The 19,277-nt window shown below is 37.3% G+C and overlaps 2 protein-coding genes across 3 annotated transcripts; one reads left to right on the top strand and one right to left on the bottom strand.

The window, feature by feature from the left end:
• Positions 1-200: 200 nt before the first annotated feature.
• LOC111322641 (uncharacterized) lies at positions 201-11,894 on the bottom strand. 2 transcript variants are annotated; one of them, XM_022925772.2, is made up of 13 exons: positions 11,742-11,894; positions 10,924-10,984; positions 9,689-10,153; positions 6,594-6,646; positions 4,750-4,782; positions 4,513-4,613; positions 3,503-3,565; positions 3,326-3,389; positions 2,296-2,388; positions 1,705-1,822; positions 1,229-1,308; positions 975-1,095; positions 201-421 (listed from the first exon to the last, which is right to left on the bottom strand). In XM_022925772.2, exons 1-13 carry the CDS (start codon positions 11,755-11,757, stop codon positions 382-384), a joined length of 1,308 nt encoding a protein of 435 aa, XP_022781507.2. In that variant the 5' UTR covers positions 11,758-11,894; the 3' UTR covers positions 201-381. The 2 variants fall into 2 exon arrangements, with proteins under 2 accessions (XP_022781507.2, XP_022781508.2); XM_022925773.2 differs by lacking the exon at positions 6,594-6,646 and having other exon boundaries at positions 11,742-11,878.
• An 8-nt stretch (positions 11,895-11,902) lies between these two features.
• On the top strand, positions 11,903-19,194 carry LOC111322642 (E3 ubiquitin-protein ligase RNF34). Its single transcript, XM_022925775.2, has 4 exons — positions 11,903-12,256; positions 14,263-14,679; positions 15,228-15,435; positions 16,680-19,194. The coding sequence occupies exons 1-4, from the start codon at positions 12,017-12,019 to the stop codon at positions 16,856-16,858; spliced, it is 1,044 nt and encodes a 347-aa protein (XP_022781510.1). The 5' UTR covers positions 11,903-12,016; the 3' UTR covers positions 16,859-19,194.
• The last annotated feature ends 83 nt before the right edge of the window (positions 19,195-19,277 follow it).

Below are 19,277 nucleotides of genomic sequence, written 5' to 3'. Positions count from 1 at the left end.
TTTACAAATGCACAAACTGAAATTCTGCATATTATTTTCATCAGATTAGAGTAACACAGCTGAGGGTTTTTAATGATTAATTTTGGCTACTCTTTTAGTGAGGCATAATTTAGCCTAAACAAGTAAAGAAACAACTTTTAAATCGCAAGATTTTCCACATATTAAGATAAAAACAGCATAAAAAATTGCTCAGAGAAAAGTGCAGCACACAACTTTATTTCAACGACGAAATCTTACAGTACTTCTCCATACAAAACAAATAATTTACAAACAACATAGTCAACATTGCAGTGCAATAAGTTTTCAAATGGAAGGTTCATGTTTGATGACAAGATGTGATCTTCTAGAGGTTCCACTAGTAGATAATAAATGGTAACTCGATTAATATGGTCTGTCTCTTCGCTCTTGCCTCATCCCTTGTCTGCAAATACAAAAAAGAACAATAAAACCCAATTAATGTGATTTTAATCTAAACAAAACATGTTTGTGTATATCTGTGGCTTTTCTCTCTCTCAAATCAAACATGGAATGAATGAAGAATTGAAAACATCACATCACACTCAGAACAAAATATTCTTTGACTTTCCATCTGTAACTGCTGTGTGAGAAAAAATAGTGTGTGGAAGGAAAAATACATGTGATAAACATTTAGCTCCCTCCTTCTTAATTCAAAATGCAGCCATCTGAGGGCAGGCAAGCAATTCCTTATTTCATTTATTTGGTTATTATTTTCAGCCTAGCCCTTCAACCCCTGGTTGTGACTAGCCTCCTAATTTCTCTTGACAGTATCACCCCTAGGACCCCCCCCCCCCTCTCTAAAAGAAATGATCACCAATTTATTAAGCTCTTGATCTTTAAACAAGTTTTCCTTATTTGTAGCATGGAAATGTTAAGCGAACAGTATAGAGATCATGCATTCTAATTTTCGAGGGCAAAGGTGGAAATTATCTTTCAAACTGTACTCGGTATCTTACCTGTCATAACCACCTCGTCCACCTCTTCTGTCACCACGTCCCCCACCTCTGCCTCCACCTCTGCCTCCGCCCCAGCCTCCTCTACCACCTCCACCACTTCTTCCACCATATCCACCACCACCTGCAGCAAAAGACAAGGAAATTAACATCAGATCATACCTTGGACACCTGCTGTGACAATTTATCACTTGTAAAAAATATCTGCAAGGAGATAACAAAAACACACAAACATGATCAACATTGAACATAATTACCGTCCCCACCACCATCACCAGATCTTGGTGTTTGGCATCGATTGCAAGTGTCTCTCCTGGCAAAATTCAGGTTTCCACATCTGACCAGAAAAACAAAAACAACAAAACCAAAAAACCCACTTGAGTATCTATTCATAACCTTTTGAATAACTTTCTCACTTAAAGAAAAAATAGCTTTCCAAAATGCATGCACAAAAGATTGGATTCAATGATTGTGAATTTGAACAAGATACAAGGTTGACCACTTATCTCTCTATGAACCAACCAGAAGCAAGACAAAAACTTGCACAAAAAATGTGCAATACTTTCTTCATTTAAGGAACTTACAACAATTAATTTGAAAGCTCATGAGCAACTATACTAAAACAATTATTTGCCTCAAGCCTTAGGAATTATTCAACAGCATTCACTTCCCCTTCAGTGAATAATTGTTACATAGTCTTGAAAATGCCCATCACGTAGAACACTCCACTTACGATGGGCAGTCCCAGTCCCCAGCACGAGCTTCCATTCCTCCTCCTCCTCCGCCGCCACCACCACGATCATCTCGACCACCACGTCTGTCACCACCACCACGTCCACCACGAGGACCTCCTGTGTAGTGAAAAAGTTGAATGACTTTGGAAATTTTGTTTTATCTTTCTAAAAATAACTCAAGGTCTTTGAGAACAGAAGTAAGGGTGACTTTAGTCTGAGCCAAATTGACAACAATCATCTGCTTTCAGTGTGGCACTAATGAGTGTGTGTGGGGGCAGGCAGATTTCCTTTTAGTTGAAAACCAAAGTTATCTTAATGGCCATTCAGAGCAAAGGGAATATTAGAAAGAGCCAATGAGAACTAAGACTATAAATAAGTTGCTGCTTGCAACGGGATCTATTCTCGATTATGACTGGTTAAGAGAGTAGCGCTTGTTTCCTGGACCAATCAGAAAGCAAAAGTAATGAAAAACAACCCACTCCAGTATTATTTTCTATACTTGATTGAAAACTTATCATATAACAACCACAGTTTTATTACAACAACCCCAAACTATATAAATAAATGAATGATAACAAAAGAGGTCACACCTCGTCCTCCTCCCCCACGTCCACCAAAGCCTCCTTTGGGAACTCTCTTCTCAGCAAATTCAACCTTGATTGCCTGTCCAAGAAACTCTTTACCTGAAGAGACAATGCCAACAATGAATAAATCCCAACATTTGATTTCCACTGAAGTAGATTCCAGACATTCATCTCCTTTAAATTGAAGTCAGTGCATCACTGTAGTATGTCAAATTTTCAAATCTATTTTCTATGAACTAAGATTCTGTTTCCCAGAGACACCATTTTCCCAAGTTTTTTCGCACGATTTTTTCCTATACATTATGAGGAAATTAATTTTACAGAAAGAACTTCACTCCTAAAATATGAATCAAAGAATGCAAAAAATAATAGATAAGTAAAATCAGTCCTAAGAAAATGATGCTTCACCTCTCAGACAAGCTCTATTCAAAAAGAAAAGCTAACAATTTCACCCTTAGAGTGGCCAGCATCTAATTTCTCTGTACATGCAGAATTTAACAATTATTCCACGAGCAGGCGTTGGATATGAGATGATAGATAGCCAATGGGGCGCGTAGCGCCAAGTTGGCTATAATCATCTCGTATCCAACAAACGCAAGTGGAATAATTGTTTTATTAAAAATGCCCCCAAGATATTAGACAAACCTTACCAAATCTTAATTTTTTTAGCTTCCTTTTGATTTCAAGCTAATGCGTACGCTTACCATATTTGTAGATTATGGTATATTGGCTCATATACCATAGTGGCTAAGCCAATAAAAAGTCTTGAATTGGATTATCCAATGATCCAGTTTTTAATAAAATTCATTTAGACCATGAGAATAAAGGAAATGATCACCAAACTAAGAAGCTTTGAATGTGAAATGGGTTGTCCTTGTCAATACCAAAGGAAATGTATAGAGAAGAATTTGGAGTATGTGGATTAATTACAGCAAATCAATCTTTCATGATATCATGTACTGCAAGGATGCACAATACATTACTATAAAATGACCTCAGTTATATCACAACTGGCTTAACAAGTAACTCAATTTACCGTTGAACCAGCTGATAGCAGCACCAGCTGTTGGTGGATCATCATAAGTAACTGTAGCATCTCCCTGAAGTAAAAAAAATTATTGTATATTATAAATCATTAACTGCCTGAAATCACTACATAAGCTCTTTTCAAAACAACAATAACTGGCAAGTGTAATGTAGACTTGGTTTTTACCTTTGGAGTACCATCAGGATGTCTGTATATCCAGATTTTAGGGTTGCCTGTCTTTTTGTCAATCTGAAGAAAAGTTTTTAAATGTTGGTAGTTTAGGAGCAAAATGAAAACTCAACTACAGAAATTGACAGTGCAATAGCCAAAAGCAAGTTTAATATACCATCTTTAGCCAAATTTATGATGTCATAGTAACTGCCCCAGCCTGTCATTTTATACTACACTAATGTAATCTAATAATATGAATCTGCTAACAGTCTATCACAAATAGTTCAGTCTGATTGGCTATGCTATTCCCTTTCTATTTTGTGACAGAAAGCGAGCAGAGAGATTAACCCAACAGTGTGCCATTATAAACAAAATATATATAAATGTGAGCCTGTATTGTTGTTTTAAGTTTTGACTAACTAGAAGATTTATACTAAAATGAGAAAACTAATTGCTCTTGAATTTTACATGAAGGGTTCATACTCTCTTTCAGAAACAAATTTCAAGGACTCAAGATTGTTTTTTCCAGGGCTCCAAATTTCACCTTAAACCCTTTCATTTCCAAGATCTCAAAATAACTTCTCCCAACAATCTACATGCATTTCTTATTTATGTCAATTCTGAAACTTTATTGCTTCAGTTAAGCAGATTTCCTGGACTTTCCAGGACTTGAAGTCTTTTACCAAGACTTTTTCAGTCCTGGCAAATGTCAAAATAAAACTCCAGGACTTTCTAGGTATTCCAGGACCTGTGCGAACCCTGTCTATGCATGACAGAAATCTCGAGCTCATAATTTCATTGTTATATAGATTTAATTATTAATCTCGTAGCAGCTTTTCCTAATTGGTATTTATCATTCTATGCCACTGAGTCTCCTTCACTAATCTCAATTGTTTGATGAGTGGATGGTTTTGTTATTCAAATCACTAGATCAGTATCAGTTGCACTTCCTGAGACCTCTTTTCTTCTGCTTTAGCAAAATAACTTAAACAAACTGAGTGCCTTATCCTATTTTAAAAGGTTACCTTTATTATACCAATGGAGCCAAAAAGGTCTTTGATGTCCTGTTCTGTTACATTAGAGGGGAGATTTGAAATGAAAACCTGATCCGTTTCATACTCTTTTCCTGCAAAGTCAAAACAAAGAAGCTCTCTTAGTTCCATTGGGGGTGATGCAACCCTATCACTGTACAGAATGAGTACACTCAGTCAATAGGTACAACAGTAATCTTGGTAATTACATCAATTAGGAAAAACTCCCACCTGGATCTTGTTGCGGACCACTAGAAGAGTTACCTTGGAAAAAAGCACAAAGAGGACCACTTAGTCAAGACAAGAGCACTGAAAATTTAGATACTATTTGTTATGACAAACATTGTGTACTATGCCATGTTCCCTCAACATTTGAGCTAGTAAAATTGAAGAAACAATACAAGCTATCATAATAATGCAAGAGCATATTAGGATAACTTTCATCTACACCAGTCAAACACTCAACAGGTCTGTGGTCATGATAAAGCTGCAAAGGACAAATGTCTGACAACATCTCTATATTTCTTGGACAAAACAGAAATGTGATCCCCCATTTCATTACAACCCCTTTTTTTAAAAAAAAAAATCATGTTCTTGTCTCCAGAAAATGCCCTTTCTATCAGAATTGTTGTCATACATCTAATTTAATCTTTGTTGGATAAAAAATTTGCATGTGCTGTTCAGATTTTGTCCATCGTTTGCCAGTTTTAGTCTGAAATTGACCCATAGTCATTTACAGCTCTATGTGATCACCACTTGCTGTGACTAAAAAAAACCGGAAGGACAAAGTTCTGAGAGAAGATCTATGGGAGGGTTTGCAGCAAGGACACCACTGGGTAACAAGGGTCACTACAATAAAGAAGAATTTTAAGGCTGACCAAAAAATACCCTCTGCCACTGGATAACTGGATTAAGGAAAACACTTCACGGTCCACAATTTGAACACCAATTAAAAAACACAATCACAAAGGCTCAGCCCTGGTTTTCTAGTTTTGTTCATACCAATGATATAAAGAGCCATTTTTCGCCAGGCCTCTTAAAGCACAGAACTACTTGTAATGCAAACCTTGAAAGTGCTTTGAGAAGCCTTAAGTTTCAGTGAATCCTGGAGTACATGTGCATGTTTTCTTCCCCACCAGTACGACTTTCATAATTTTTGACACTCAAGTAGGTTTGGTGGATCACAATCCACTTTTGGAGGCAGAGAAGTCAAACTTTCTTACAACTCACTTAACAAACTTGCTTGGTTCTCAAATACTACCACGAAAAAAATATTGTTCAAGATGTCTTAAAATCACATTTTTAACCTTGCTTGAAGAATTGTAGATTATGTTCGACTATCTACCTGATATGACAAAAACCGTTAGAAAGTCTTGTGGGTGGAAATTGTCATGCGCCTCTATGTGTGACAAACAATTCCCACATAAAAACCCCTTTTTGCAATGTTCAGTGATAGTTGCATAAATCCTTTATTACTACATCTTACGAGAGTTTTACATGTAAGATTAAATAAAAATGCTACAATCAGACACTTCTCATTAGTTAACAAAAAAAAAAAATTGTCAAGACTTGTTACAATCCTTGACAACAGTTTTGAAATAATACAACCAAGCAAATGTTTACTACCACGCACGAAGTACACAAGAACTCCGGAGCTCAGTGATCAAGACGCAAGCTAATATCAGAGGTCATTTTGGGAACCCATAATTTTGACCAGTTTCCCTTGAAGAACCTTTTTGTAAGTTTCTAATTCAAATATACCTGGAGGACATAAATTTTAAGATCATACCAAAACCATTGTGTTCCGATTCAAAATTGGAATATTACCCAATAGTTTAGATTATGATGCCTTCCGTTAACAAAACCACATGGACTAAATTTAGCTGTGAGTAATAACCAACCAAGTTGAGGGATGTTTAACACTTTCTTATACCAAATGAGATTAAACTCGGTGTTTTGACCAATGATAACACCAGCTTTGTTAGCCGACCGGCTGGCGGAGTGATTGAATTACACCACAGACAGCATGTTATAAAACTGCAGGACAGAGAGAGTGTCTGCATCACGTGACTTACCATAACCCATATTACTATTGTATCCACCCGGTCGGCTACCTCCTCTGCCACCGCTGTGTATAGTACCAGTAAATGAATTCAATGATCAAGAGAAGGAGGACACTGCCTTGTACCACAGTACCTCAATCAACCAGTTTAGTAGCAAACACCAATACTTATGAATGATTTTATTAGCCCTTTAACTCCCATGAATGACCCACACAGAAATTCTCCTTACAGTGGTTACACAATATCAAACAGAGATGTGATGAGCATTTAAAAAAAAAGTCCATTAGGGGATTCTTAGTTGATCCAATACCACATTCTCCAAACTAAAATTATAGGGGTTGTATGGCAGACAGTAAGGAGGATTACTGATGAGTCTTGGGAGTGAAAGGGATAAGTTTTACGTGCATTTAAAACTTAGTCAAGAACAGTAGCTTATTGAAAGTGTCAAGTTTACTGCCATTGATGCATCATTAAAGGAGGAGTGCTTGAAACCATGACATTTTCTATTTCTACGCCATTATAAAAAGTATATTTTAGAACTCCCCTATTACTGTTGTTGATTGGAATTCCAAAAAATAACTTAATCATTCTAAAATTCTCTTCAAATGTGCTAAAAATTTTTGAAAACAACTAGGTAATCTGGCCACATATGCAAAGCCAAATTACTCAGTACATCAACAGCTGCTTCTCCGATTACAAAAAAATCTACATTCGAGTGAAGAATGCCCTTTTGAGCAGCTCTCACCTTTCAAATAGATCAGCAAGAGATGGAAAACTCAGATTAAGACTTTGTCATGTCACGGGTAAGTGACAAGCATGATTCAACACGGCTGCATCCAGAGTAGAATTTTCAGCACATTCGAAAATAATTTTTCATTTTTTAGGGGTTCCTGCTTGGAATCTTCTAACTCAGTCAGAGTCATCATTGCATATGGTATACTTTTCAAAGGTAGGGAGAAATTTTACACTGTTCTCCAAGCTTATTCTATTGGCAGGCCCTTAGGGTACTGCTAAACCTCCCCCCCCCCTGAAAAGGATTCTATTCCATCCCCCAATTTGACTTGAGTATTCTGACAAGCTGTGCTTAAACTTTACTACCACCCACTGAAGCCATACATGGGTTGTATGAGTCTGTCATTTTTAAGTGAATGTTAAATGAATCAGTGACCAACTCCTTTTAATAGTCTTTTACTTGGATTAGGCCCAGTCTTTTCCCAAGATCCTGTATTCAAAATTCATATGTAACTTTTACTTCAAGATTCATCAAGGACACCACTGTCTAACATAGGACCTTAACTAACCAAAAAGGGAACTGGTGATGTACATGTAACCCTGAAGACGAGTGTTCATGTACTTGAAATGTTTTGGAAGCCCTAGCCAATTTGGAAATAGCCCTCCCTGCTATAACTGACCAAGGCCCCGTCCACACGAAGACGATTGTAAACGGAAACGCTAGTAAACGCATATTTTTATCTCCGTCCACACGAAAACGATCATCGTCTACGTAGCGTTTTCACCCGTCCACACGAAAACGTTCGTAAACGCATTAATGTGTATCTTTGCTTCAGCGCCTTGTTATCAACTGTTAGCGCCCATGTTGTAAAGTCACCACGTGCGTTTGTTGTGATCGAGAGAGAAGAAAAATGTCGACCTGGTCTGGTCCAGAATCTTCTCTCTTTGCTCTCACGTCTGCATCTAAGTCGTTTTACTCAAGTAAAACTGCTTGTAGTTGTGGATAACAATCTTGAGAGGTTTAGTCTTCTGCTTTTGTAGTTTTCCTGTATATCGATTATTGCATGATTCAATTGAATGCTCACATTTATGCTTGAAATAAGCGCAAGCACGACACAGCTCAACACTCGTGTGTACACCATGTTGGAAACGCACTCGATAAAAGAGACTGGCGCTGACATCTGACGTCAGCGTTTTCACAGCCTTTACGAAAATATATGTTTACGACCGTCCATACGAAGACGCATAAACGGCGTTTTCAAATTTATCCACTTTGGAGAGCGTTTTCGAATTTATGCGTTTACGGTGAGCATTTTCATCGTCTTTGTGTGGATGGAAGGCCTAAACGCATAAAAAAGTTTGCATTTACTAGCGTTTGTGTTTACAATCGTCTTTGTGTGGACGGGGCCCAAGACCATGGAAATATCTTGTGTACCATTTTTATAACATACAACCCTCCTTATTACTTTTTTTATTTCTTCAAGGCCTATCTCTCCCAGAACAATAGAGACAAAGTAGAACCCTGCAGTATTTACGAATTCTTTCCCTGAACACAAATCCTTACAGTAAATCTTTTCAATTTGACATTTTTGGGCACCTGCGCAAAACGTCAGCTTAAGCAACCCTTTATGGAGGCAAATTTTCATTATTAACTCAATAGATAAAATAAAATTATCTTGCAATGCCCCCCACCAATGCAACATCACAGTTTCTCCTGAAACTTCTCTCTCCCCCCCCTCCCTTATTGATACCCACACAAAGTTTCTTAAGTACACCATATAAAGACAGTTAACTATGACAAAGATATTCCTATCATTAGCAACAACTATGTGACTATGTGTAAGAGTGAAATGTTACAGTTTGCTACAAAACATTTTGCTCCAAAGAGCACAGGTACCTGTGATTGTAATCATCACAATTGATGGTCAGTAACCAGTTACATGATGCAAATATTTTAATACCCAAATCCAACTCTTTGCTTTCCCCTAATTATTCAATAACACATGGAGGGGGTTATTCTTGTTCAAAAATCTTAACCAACTGAATTATTGGTACTACTAAACCAGGGACCAAATTCACCAATAAATTTAAAGCAACAGAAGTTCCATAACAACTTGAAGTTTTACATTTTTCCATAGCCAGTATCATTAAGAAATGCTATGATTAATTTAAACTGCTGTGACAAATTTCTGAGGAAGTGTTGAGCTAGAACAACAATTAAAAGAATGCACACCAGCCCCAGCCTCCAACATGCAAAGTTCTGACAAAAAGGTATGGACTTTTTTAATCTGACCCAAAGAATGAGAGGACCTCATTGAGACATCTGTATAGTAATTGGTAAAAGCTTAGGTGATAGAATGAAAATAAGAACCTACCCTCTTCCTCCTCCGTAGCCGCCGCCTCCTCCTTGTCCATAGGAAGAGCCCTGTTGTCCATATCCACCACCACTGCGCCCACTATCACCTTGATACCCACCACCTTGGTAACCACCTCCACTGCTCTGGTTGCTGCTATAACCACCTTGACCACCAGATTGATAGCCTCCACTCTGCTGGTATCCTTGTGGTTGTTGGTAGCTAGATCCTCCGCTGGCCTGTGAATAGCTACCACTCTGAGGTTGCTGTCCATACCCCTGGTACTGTGTTGAAGATGCCTGCTGGTAACCACCTGAGCTGCTGTCTGTTTGATAGCCTGCATAGCCTGTTGTGGAAGTCTGGTACCCAGTTGCTGCACTATATGCTGGAGTTCCTCCTTGAGCTGAGGCCTGGTAACCAGTTGACTGATAAGAGCTGGTAGGAGCTTGGTAGCCACCAGATTGGTAACCTTGAGCTCCACCATAACTGAAACAGAAGTGTTAAAAACAGATTGCAACATGCACTACTGTAGTTATCATGGCATTAAATGAGGGGGTAGGACTTCAAAGAATTGACATCTATTTCTCACATGATATGTCTGGCTATCAAAGTTTCTCTTAATCAAGGGTCTCAATTGTAGAGAGATGCTACATAAACATGGAATAAACACGTCACCGACAACAGCATTACATTGCGGGAAATAGAAATGTGATCAGAAGTTATTAAACCTTGAACCCTTTCGTATAGAATTACACAATCAATCTTGTAGTTTTACTGGGAGATATCTATTGAGAACGAGAAGAAAAAAGAAAAACTAAAGTTTATTATCGACTATTGGAGCATCATTATTTATTGTGAGATCGTTCACGACAAAAACAAAGTGTAAGTCACTGTGAAGATTTAGACCATAGACCCTAAGATTTTACAGCAAGACGAAATACCTGATATTTCATCTCATAATATCTGTCTGCATATTCCTCTTTACTAATTTCCTATGGTATTAATTAACAAAGGGAATTTATACAAACTCCCGAACGTCTTTAGTTGGCAATCACTTCTGGCAAGCTAGATTTTTATATGAACTGGTCTTCTCTTTAAACATTACAACATCATTTCAACTCTTTACATCATAATATTAATAAGCATACTCTCCATGCTGTTCTCCATACAAATCCAAAGGAGCTGATGAGGAGAATCTAGGTAGCAGTCAATTAGATGCTAGTCACTTTCTGGGGTGAAAGGGTTACGTGTCTTACCTAGAACCTCCTGTTCCGCCATACATTGCTGCCCCACTATTCTGACCATATCCACCCCCATCTGACAAAAAAAAAAAAAACACCAGTATTTTAATACAATAGACTGAGTGCAAGCGCAAACAATAAGAGAGAGAGAGAGAGAGAGAGAGAGAGAGAGAGAGATTGAAACTAACAGTAACCAACTAGTCAGTGTCAAGTAAACGATAATAGATAAAAGTCTAGTGATTTGTTGATCTGGTGCCAAGTAAAAAGTCCTCAAACGTGATAGAGTCACCTTCAAATTCAAAAGATGAAACTCATTTTCATCTCATACAAATTGTGGAATCGTTGAGCAAAAAACAAATTTCGAGTACCACTGGATGAAATTTTTGCCAGCCGACGGTTTTATTCGGCAACCCTGATCGTGCTTTTGGTCAGACACTCTTTTGGGATACTCGTGCAACCTGTTCCTATGTTAATGATGGCTATAGAGCCACTACTTTTACAATATAAGCAGCATGCTTCCAGACGTTTGACAATCTTGCGTTGAGTACCCTAAACAGAATGACCACCTTGCCATTAGAAGTGAGAGCTTCTGGCTTTAGATGTCGATCATAAAAAGTACACACTAAATAACTCCCTCTAGCCATAATTTATATGTTTCTCTTACATGAATTACAGGAATTTTTAAAGCATAGTATTAGCAATTCGCAAGCGTGACAATGGAAAGCTTGGGTGATTTCGGGCGACATGCGAGCTTGTGAAATACGTCTTCTCTCGCCAATATTTGATGAAGATTTGGCAATCAAGTACTCTAAAAAGCATTAAAAACTACTTACATCCTTGGTCCGCCATTGTAAGTTCCTGGCGAAGTAAAATGCTTCGATTCAAGGATAGAAGGGAAAGCGTGTAAAACGATAGTTAGCAAGACACGCCACGCTTTGGTCATATCCTGCCTCGTTTTCAAATCACACATGTACGTCACTCCTCTCGTCTCAGTTCCCCCGGCACGTTTCAAGTTTCCTAGTTGTTCGCCGTCGAGTTTCGATTCACAAAATTATACTTTCATTATTGGACCAAAATACTTGCCTTTCCGTCTACTTTGTCGCCTGTTATGGGCGCTGGTGGTATCAATGGAGAGCTAAGAGATCACTCAGAACACGTCGATGCTATATTTCGCTCGCATTTTAATGTCATCAACGGTAGACCATCAACATTAGCATCGTCTTCCTCGTCCCGTCCGACCCAAGGAACTGCATCCTCTGGTAGCAGCAGTTCGAATATTTCTGTGGATGGTTTCGCAGAAATGGCCTGTTTTAGCTGCAGCTCCAATTTTACCCTCTTCAAGAGGAAGGTAATAGCCTAGCTAGTTTAGGTGAATTGTTAGTTTGTTTGAGGATTTATTCAGCATTGCTTATTTATGGTAAGAGTGCGGTCATGCACTGTCAAAAAATACAAAGTTGTACTGGCTTTTACTGAAGATCTGAATCTTTCACCTTCAGGTAATGCTTTAATTTACGTTTTAGCGCAAACCCTGAGGGTTTCAAATCATTAAGCGTTGGTAATGTAGGTAGTTTCCAGACTGTTCCCTATTAAATTCGTGTGGTAATTCTAATTTTTACAATTAAATGATATAGTTTACATGATATGTTCATTACCACGAGAACTCCTGATCGGAGGGAAACAAACGTCCAAACAGAATCTAGTATCAACTGTACCATACAATTTCGATAATTTTCAGTGTGAGTTCCCGTAATAATCATCATTCAGACTGTTTATTTTGTCGTTTTCGGTCCAGATTATGCGAGCGCTTTGATTCCCACGGGAATTCGAAGGAATGTCTAAATCAGACATGAATACATCCTACAGCCAAAGCTTTGTTTATCCATAAACAACCATTTTCCGGTCATCATTATTTTACAATACCCTTTACATATTGATCAATTCCCATTTCAGGTTAATATTTCAACATTTTTTTTCAATGTTGTAGCAACACAAAGGTTCTTTTCGTTAAAAATGCGAAGGATTGTACGGACAAATTTTGTTTTTGATCGGGCCAAATACGAGTGAGATCCCCTACATGTTTCCCATGGATTTTCAGCTGTGTCCGCTGATGGACTTACTGTAAATAGTATTTGTTTTGTCTAAGGTTAAAATGTGAGATTATTTAAACCTCTTTTGTTAATACAGTTTCACCTTTAAAATAGGAATAGGTCAAATGTGAAGAAGTTGTGGTCTTCCAAAAAGAACTAATCTGATTAGCTCTTTTCTTTACATTTTCATAAAAGTTTCATGTCTAGCAAATTATTGTGAAGTAAGTTGAAGATTTACATTCTCACAAATATTTAGAAAATATTAAAAGGCTGTGGCAATTTTTTAACAAAATTGTACCCATCGGTTAACTCCTTGAAGTGCACTCAACCTCCCCAACAAAATTTTCAGACTTGATCTTCTTGCACTCTGAAATTACTAGGGTTAATCTATATTTTTTTATGCATAAAGAAATCAAGCTATTCCCTACTATGGACCTTATCTTAGTTTTGAAAGCCATCTTAATGAGTAGACAATCATGTCTGGAAGAATTAATTGGGGCAAATTATTGAATAAACTCAGTCTAGCTATCAAACGATTCTGTTGATTAAATTTGCTTGGTGGAAATACATTTTTGCCTACAGACTACATATTTTTGGTTTCAGACAAGGCTGAGGGGAAAATACAAAAAATGTTATGGAAATATCATTTGCTAGATTCTTGCATAGGTAGAATCCTTGAAAGTTTTTAACATGAAAGATGAAGATAAACTGCAAAATTTATGGACAAAATCTTTTTACTTTCAAGTCTTTTTGCATGGTATTGGATCAGTAATGAAAACTGGGGTCCCAAAAAAAACTGAAATTAGCTTTGATTGACCTACATTTCTTGAAGCACTCATGATCAGTAATAGAATTGACGAGAAATGAAGGTAAAAAATGCATCAATTGCATTCAACAGTAATAAAGATTAAGCCATGCTGATACCTAAAATGCCTCAAATTGTCTCTTCATACAATTTTCCTCATCAAACCCTTTTTAGTGGAATTTTGTCCCTAACTTGTTACTGGGGGACTTAGATGATAAATGAATCAAATCAGAATGTGTCTTTTGGAGCTTAACTTTGATGACTGCAGAGAGTAACAGAAAGATATCACAAAAGCGTCACTGATGTGGTTGCCAATCTCAGCTGACATTGTTGTTGTTGTTGTTTTATTTATCTTAGGTTTCCTATTTTATTTCTGACTGACACAATTGGAATATGTGCTTTAACGAGCAAGGAAATGTTTGATTTATCTCTAATTTGGTACTGTACATCATTTAATTTCAGAATCTCTGTCGGAATTGTAAAAGACACTTCTGCAATGACTGTTTTTCGAGAGACCCTAAAGTTATTCCTGGAGAGAACAGCAGACACTGCCTGACCTGTAGGGCTCTCCAGTCCCCAATTGCCCACAAGGATCACCTGATGAAGTTGAAAGTGAAGGACCTCCAAGAATATTTAAGGTCCAAGCAGATCTCCTTGAATCATTGTAAGGAGAAGCGGGATCTAGTAGAGTTAATTTTACGGCATGCAGAAGAAAGAACAAACACAGCTCCCTCATCTACAGCAACTCAGCCTCAACCAGGAAGGCAACCATCACAGCCAAACCCCTCACATCCTCGCGCACCTAATGCCTTTTATACCCAGCCAAGTCCGCCAAGGAGTTCACATTCTCAACCACCTCCAAGAACTCAACCTGTTCAGGTCTGTATCATTAGTTATAGCTAGGATGTTACTAACAATTTAAAGTAACATGTTACATAGAGTGTTTTTTTTTTTTTGGTTATTCAAAGTGATTTTCTGGCATTAGGCAGTGCTCTTCAGAGATTTTTTTTCAGAAGCCAGCCATTGATAAAAAGAAAAAAACCTTAGCAGAAAGAAGTAGCCAGCAAAAGAGCTGGACATTAGTGCTTGTGAAGATGAGGGAGCTGGAGAATACTGAGAATGTGCCCTCATTTTTTTTTTTCATTGACTGCCTTCCTTAACCTATAAACCCATAAGGGTGACTAGAATCTAATTTCTCCTTACAATATCACCCCTGAATCAAACATTAAGGTGACGATAATAAAGGAAATGATCGCCAACTAAAGAAGCTCTTGATTGTTAAACAAATTCTCCTTGTCAGCACTAAAGGAAATGAGTAGAGAAGAGTGTGGAGAATACAGATGCTGATGTTAAAGTATAAAAGGTTAAGTGTTTGTCAAAAGAGGTGGTTATGAGGAGTCCTTGATTTACTGTTCTTCATTGTTAAGGTTCCCCCCTCTGCACCATCTGCTTCTGTGAATAAGAGTCTGAGTGAAATCAAGAATGTAGATGAAGTGCAGGAGCTTTCAGTGAAGGAACTCAAATGTATCCTTAAGGCAAATTTTGTGGACTTCACGGGTTGCTGTGAAAAAGAAGAACTCTTAGAGCGAGTTAGAACCTTGTGGAAGTCTAAACAAGAATATAATAAAAAGAAGAGTAAGTATGATGATCATGTACATCCATCTTAGGCAACATTTACTGTTGGTTTTCTCGGAAAGATGGTTCAGATCATGGTTCAAAAGGTTGAAGAGAAAACTTGATAAGTTTAAAAACGGCTGGCATAGCTGTATCTCCATCACTATTACCAACATCTTGTGACTAAATTTTGAAGGTGTTGATAAGAATAAACAAGCAGTATAAGACTCTTTAATTGCACCATGTTATTTTGGCACGGTTTATTTAGATATTCAAAGTTGCAAAATTTAAAGTGCCTTAATGACCAAATTAACAAAGTTTACCAGCTGTCAGTTCTTATTTGAAATTACAGTTGTTCCAAAGTTTAACATGTCAGCTGCTAGGATATGTTAGGGCTCAACACTAACTTTTTAACTTACTAGCCAAGTGGCTTGTGATAACTTACATGTTACAACAATTTCAGTTTGTTTACTAGCCAAACTGACTTGTGGAAATCAAAAACCACCAGCCAAAACTGAATTTCTACCAGTCTATGGCTAGTGGGCTACTGTTAGTGTTGAGCCCCGTCTATATATGTTAATTTCAAACCAGGAGGCCTGTATTTGGGAAAAACTGTGTAGGCAGCATGGTCGAGTGGTCAGCGTGTCTGACTTGCGATCCGCTGCTCCCAGGTTCAAGTCCCGCCCTGGCCACTACCTGAATTTGTTTCACGGTAGCCCCGAGTTTCAAATCCTCAGCCATGCTTGGTTTGCATGGTTTGCCTTCGACCAGTTGGGATTCTTAATAATGTTATTTTCAATTTGAATTATTTGTTTCAGTTGTTTGGTGGAAAACCTGTAAACTAGCTTCTAGCTAAGTGTTTCTCCACGTTAAAAACTGTTTATTCTTATTATTTTTATTTATTATTATTATTTTTTTATTATCATTATTTTTTTATATTATTATTATTTTTTTATATTATTTTTTTTTATATTATTATTTTTTTTATATTATTATTTTTTTTTATATTATTATTTATTTTTTTTATTTTATTTTATTTTTATTTTCTATTATCTATTATTATTTAACTGTGCTTGAGGTCTTCAAGGGCACAGATGGTACATTTTTCCCAATACCAGCAGACATTAGGCTGAGGAAATGCTTGCTAAAAGAATATAAATAATTTGGGGCTGCAGTTTCTGTGCAGCAGCTCCAAAGTCAAGTATGTCAGCTTTAGGATATATTTTCCTTATTGCTTTGTTTCCTCCTTTTTTTTTCACGTACAGTGGCACCTGATGATTATGATAATGACGATCAGTGTAAGATTTGTATGGATAATGGAATAGATTGTGTTCTACTGGAGTGTGGTCACATGGTCACTTGTACAAACTGTGGCAAGCAGATCTCAGACTGTCCAATTTGTCGACAGCATATTTCCAGGATTGTGCATGTGTTTAAAGCTTAACCTTTGTATGTTTTGATAGAACATCACTGAATGTAGCTAGCTGTGCTGTAATTTCATGGGAATCTTGATTGATAAACATAGTCATTCACTTGTCCATGGGCTTTGTTAAGCAAGCAGCATTCCTTGCTGCAGGCTGAAGTGAAGTGCATGCGGAGAGTTTCATGCATAAAATAGAATTAGGTATGGCTGTGATGTGGTTTAGTTTTGTCTTTGGTTTATTCCTACTTCATTACATACTCACTGATACTTTAGAGAAACTTAAAGAGACAAGGTGCAGACTGAATAAGCCACAATGTCAGTTTCTGCAGCTTATATAGCAACAAGGAGCAGTTATTTATTACTTTCCCCGGATGGGTTTCTAGGTTACCACAAGCTCACTCGTCCACACCCCTCAGCATTTTAAAATGATCACTGTGATAATTTTCTCATACCCATTTATTACTGTGATGGATTAAGAATTTTCTTCTCCAAGAACACAGGACTGTGACTTTGAATTTACACTTTTCATGTAGAGTTCTGCAAGGCAGCCATCAGGCCATTGTGTCCTGAAGATAAATTTGAACCACAGTGGTTACAAATGTGACATGTGCACTACTTTTGGGAACAGATGCATGGGGGTGACGTTTATCCTCAGTCCCTGATATGGGTGACAAAGTGTCCTAACAAGAGGTAATAATAAGCAGGGGGTTGAAGTGTCTACATGCATGTATACTCACATCTACAGTGGAACCCCGATACAACGATCCTTGATATAACGATATTCCCAGTACAACGATAAATATGCTATGTCCCAGCAAAAGTTACAGTAAAATGTATGGGACAGAGCCCCGTCTCGATATAATGATAACTTGATACAACAATCGAATTCCACTGCTCCCTTGGCATATCGTTATATTGGGGTTCCACTGTACTTGTGTCTTACAACCACCTTTAGTTGTATGAAAATTCTGTTCTTTTGTTTTTTTTTTCTCGCAATTTGTTCAGCTGTGAGAAAAAGTAAACAAGAATTGTTTTCAATTTTAGGGAATAATATTTTTAAAATTTGTTTAGTGACATCCAATTTTCCAAGTTTGGGCTTGATACTTTTTGGTGGAAGAATTGGAACAAAAAGAATGGAGTCTCTTTTGCCTTCTTTATTAGCTTTTTTGTAAAATGAGATTTAGATGTTGGTTGCAAGTGCGGTGAGATCTGTAATCTGTTGTTTCGTGGAGTCTAGGTTTCTGTTATGGCTCCAATTATAGGGTTATCATGTTGCTTTAATTCACCTCAAGAACAGTGTTGTTTTGCATGGAAGAAAGCATTGGGGTTTTAATATTTTTTTGATGTTTTCGTAAGGAAGAGTAAATTTTGTGGTTGTTTGAGAATTTTTACACAGCTGGTTAGCACTTCTTAAAGACAATAGCGGGAATATAGGTAGGTCTTTAAAATGCCCAAAAGGCATTTTCCAAAAGAACTGATTTGTTTATAAATCGAGAGTTCCTTCTACAGCATATATTGAACATGTTATCAATAATTAAAAGTAAACCTGCTGCTTGAAAAAAATTTTTTTACTTTGTATTTGTATTTTAAAGAGTAAGGCTCTTTGGCGCAGGACTAATTATTTGATATGTATTTACATCGCCGTAGTTGTTATCATCAGGGCTCAGTACTAATGATAGCCCACTGGCCACAGACTAGTAGAAATTCAGCTTTGGCTAATGGTTTTCAATTTCCACTAGCCAGTGTGGCTAGTAAACAAACTGACATTGTCATAACATCTAAGTTGAAAAGTTAGTGTTGAGTCCTGATCATGTAGGAGACCTTAACACCTGCCCAGCAGGGAATCCAGTTTATCCACTTGTTATTTTCAGTGACGAGGTTACTAATCACAATATGGCAATGTAGTTCAGAGGTAAATCCAAGCAAGCTGATTGGTTTTTACTTGGTTGATATTTTACCATACAGACTATCTCCAGGGAAACGGTCATTAGCCATGTATTTTTGGTTGCAAAAGCTGGCACATTCAAAATAAACAAGTTTGGTCCAAGTGCTATTTATTAAACTACTTACTATCCTTGCTTCCTCCAGTAATTGATTCTTGGTCAATTTTGACCAATATTCAGGCTAATATTCCTCCTTAGTACAGCCCTCACACTCAGTCAGGAAGAAGCTAGTTTTTTTTATTTTTCACTTATTTCTTTGTTGTTGTTGTTTTTGTTGTTGTTATTGTCACTGTTTATTTTCGATCTTTCAATTTACTTGATATTACATGTGAACAATGTTTTCCTCTTCCAGTTTTAGTATAACCGGGCAAAAACATATTTTCAATTTTTGTATTAAACTATGTTGTAAATGCTGGTGTGAGGTATATATGGTTTGTTCATTTAGCTGCAGGTGAAGCGGTAAATCCTTAGCTGCAAAACTGGTTTACCTACTTCAA

This window comes from Stylophora pistillata, chromosome 13 (assembly GCF_964205215.1).
Source record: "Stylophora pistillata chromosome 13, jaStyPist1.2, whole genome shotgun sequence".
Classification (NCBI taxonomy): Eukaryota; Metazoa; Cnidaria; class Anthozoa; order Scleractinia; family Pocilloporidae; genus Stylophora; species Stylophora pistillata.
This window is presented reverse-complemented; position numbering and strand designations above follow the sequence as displayed.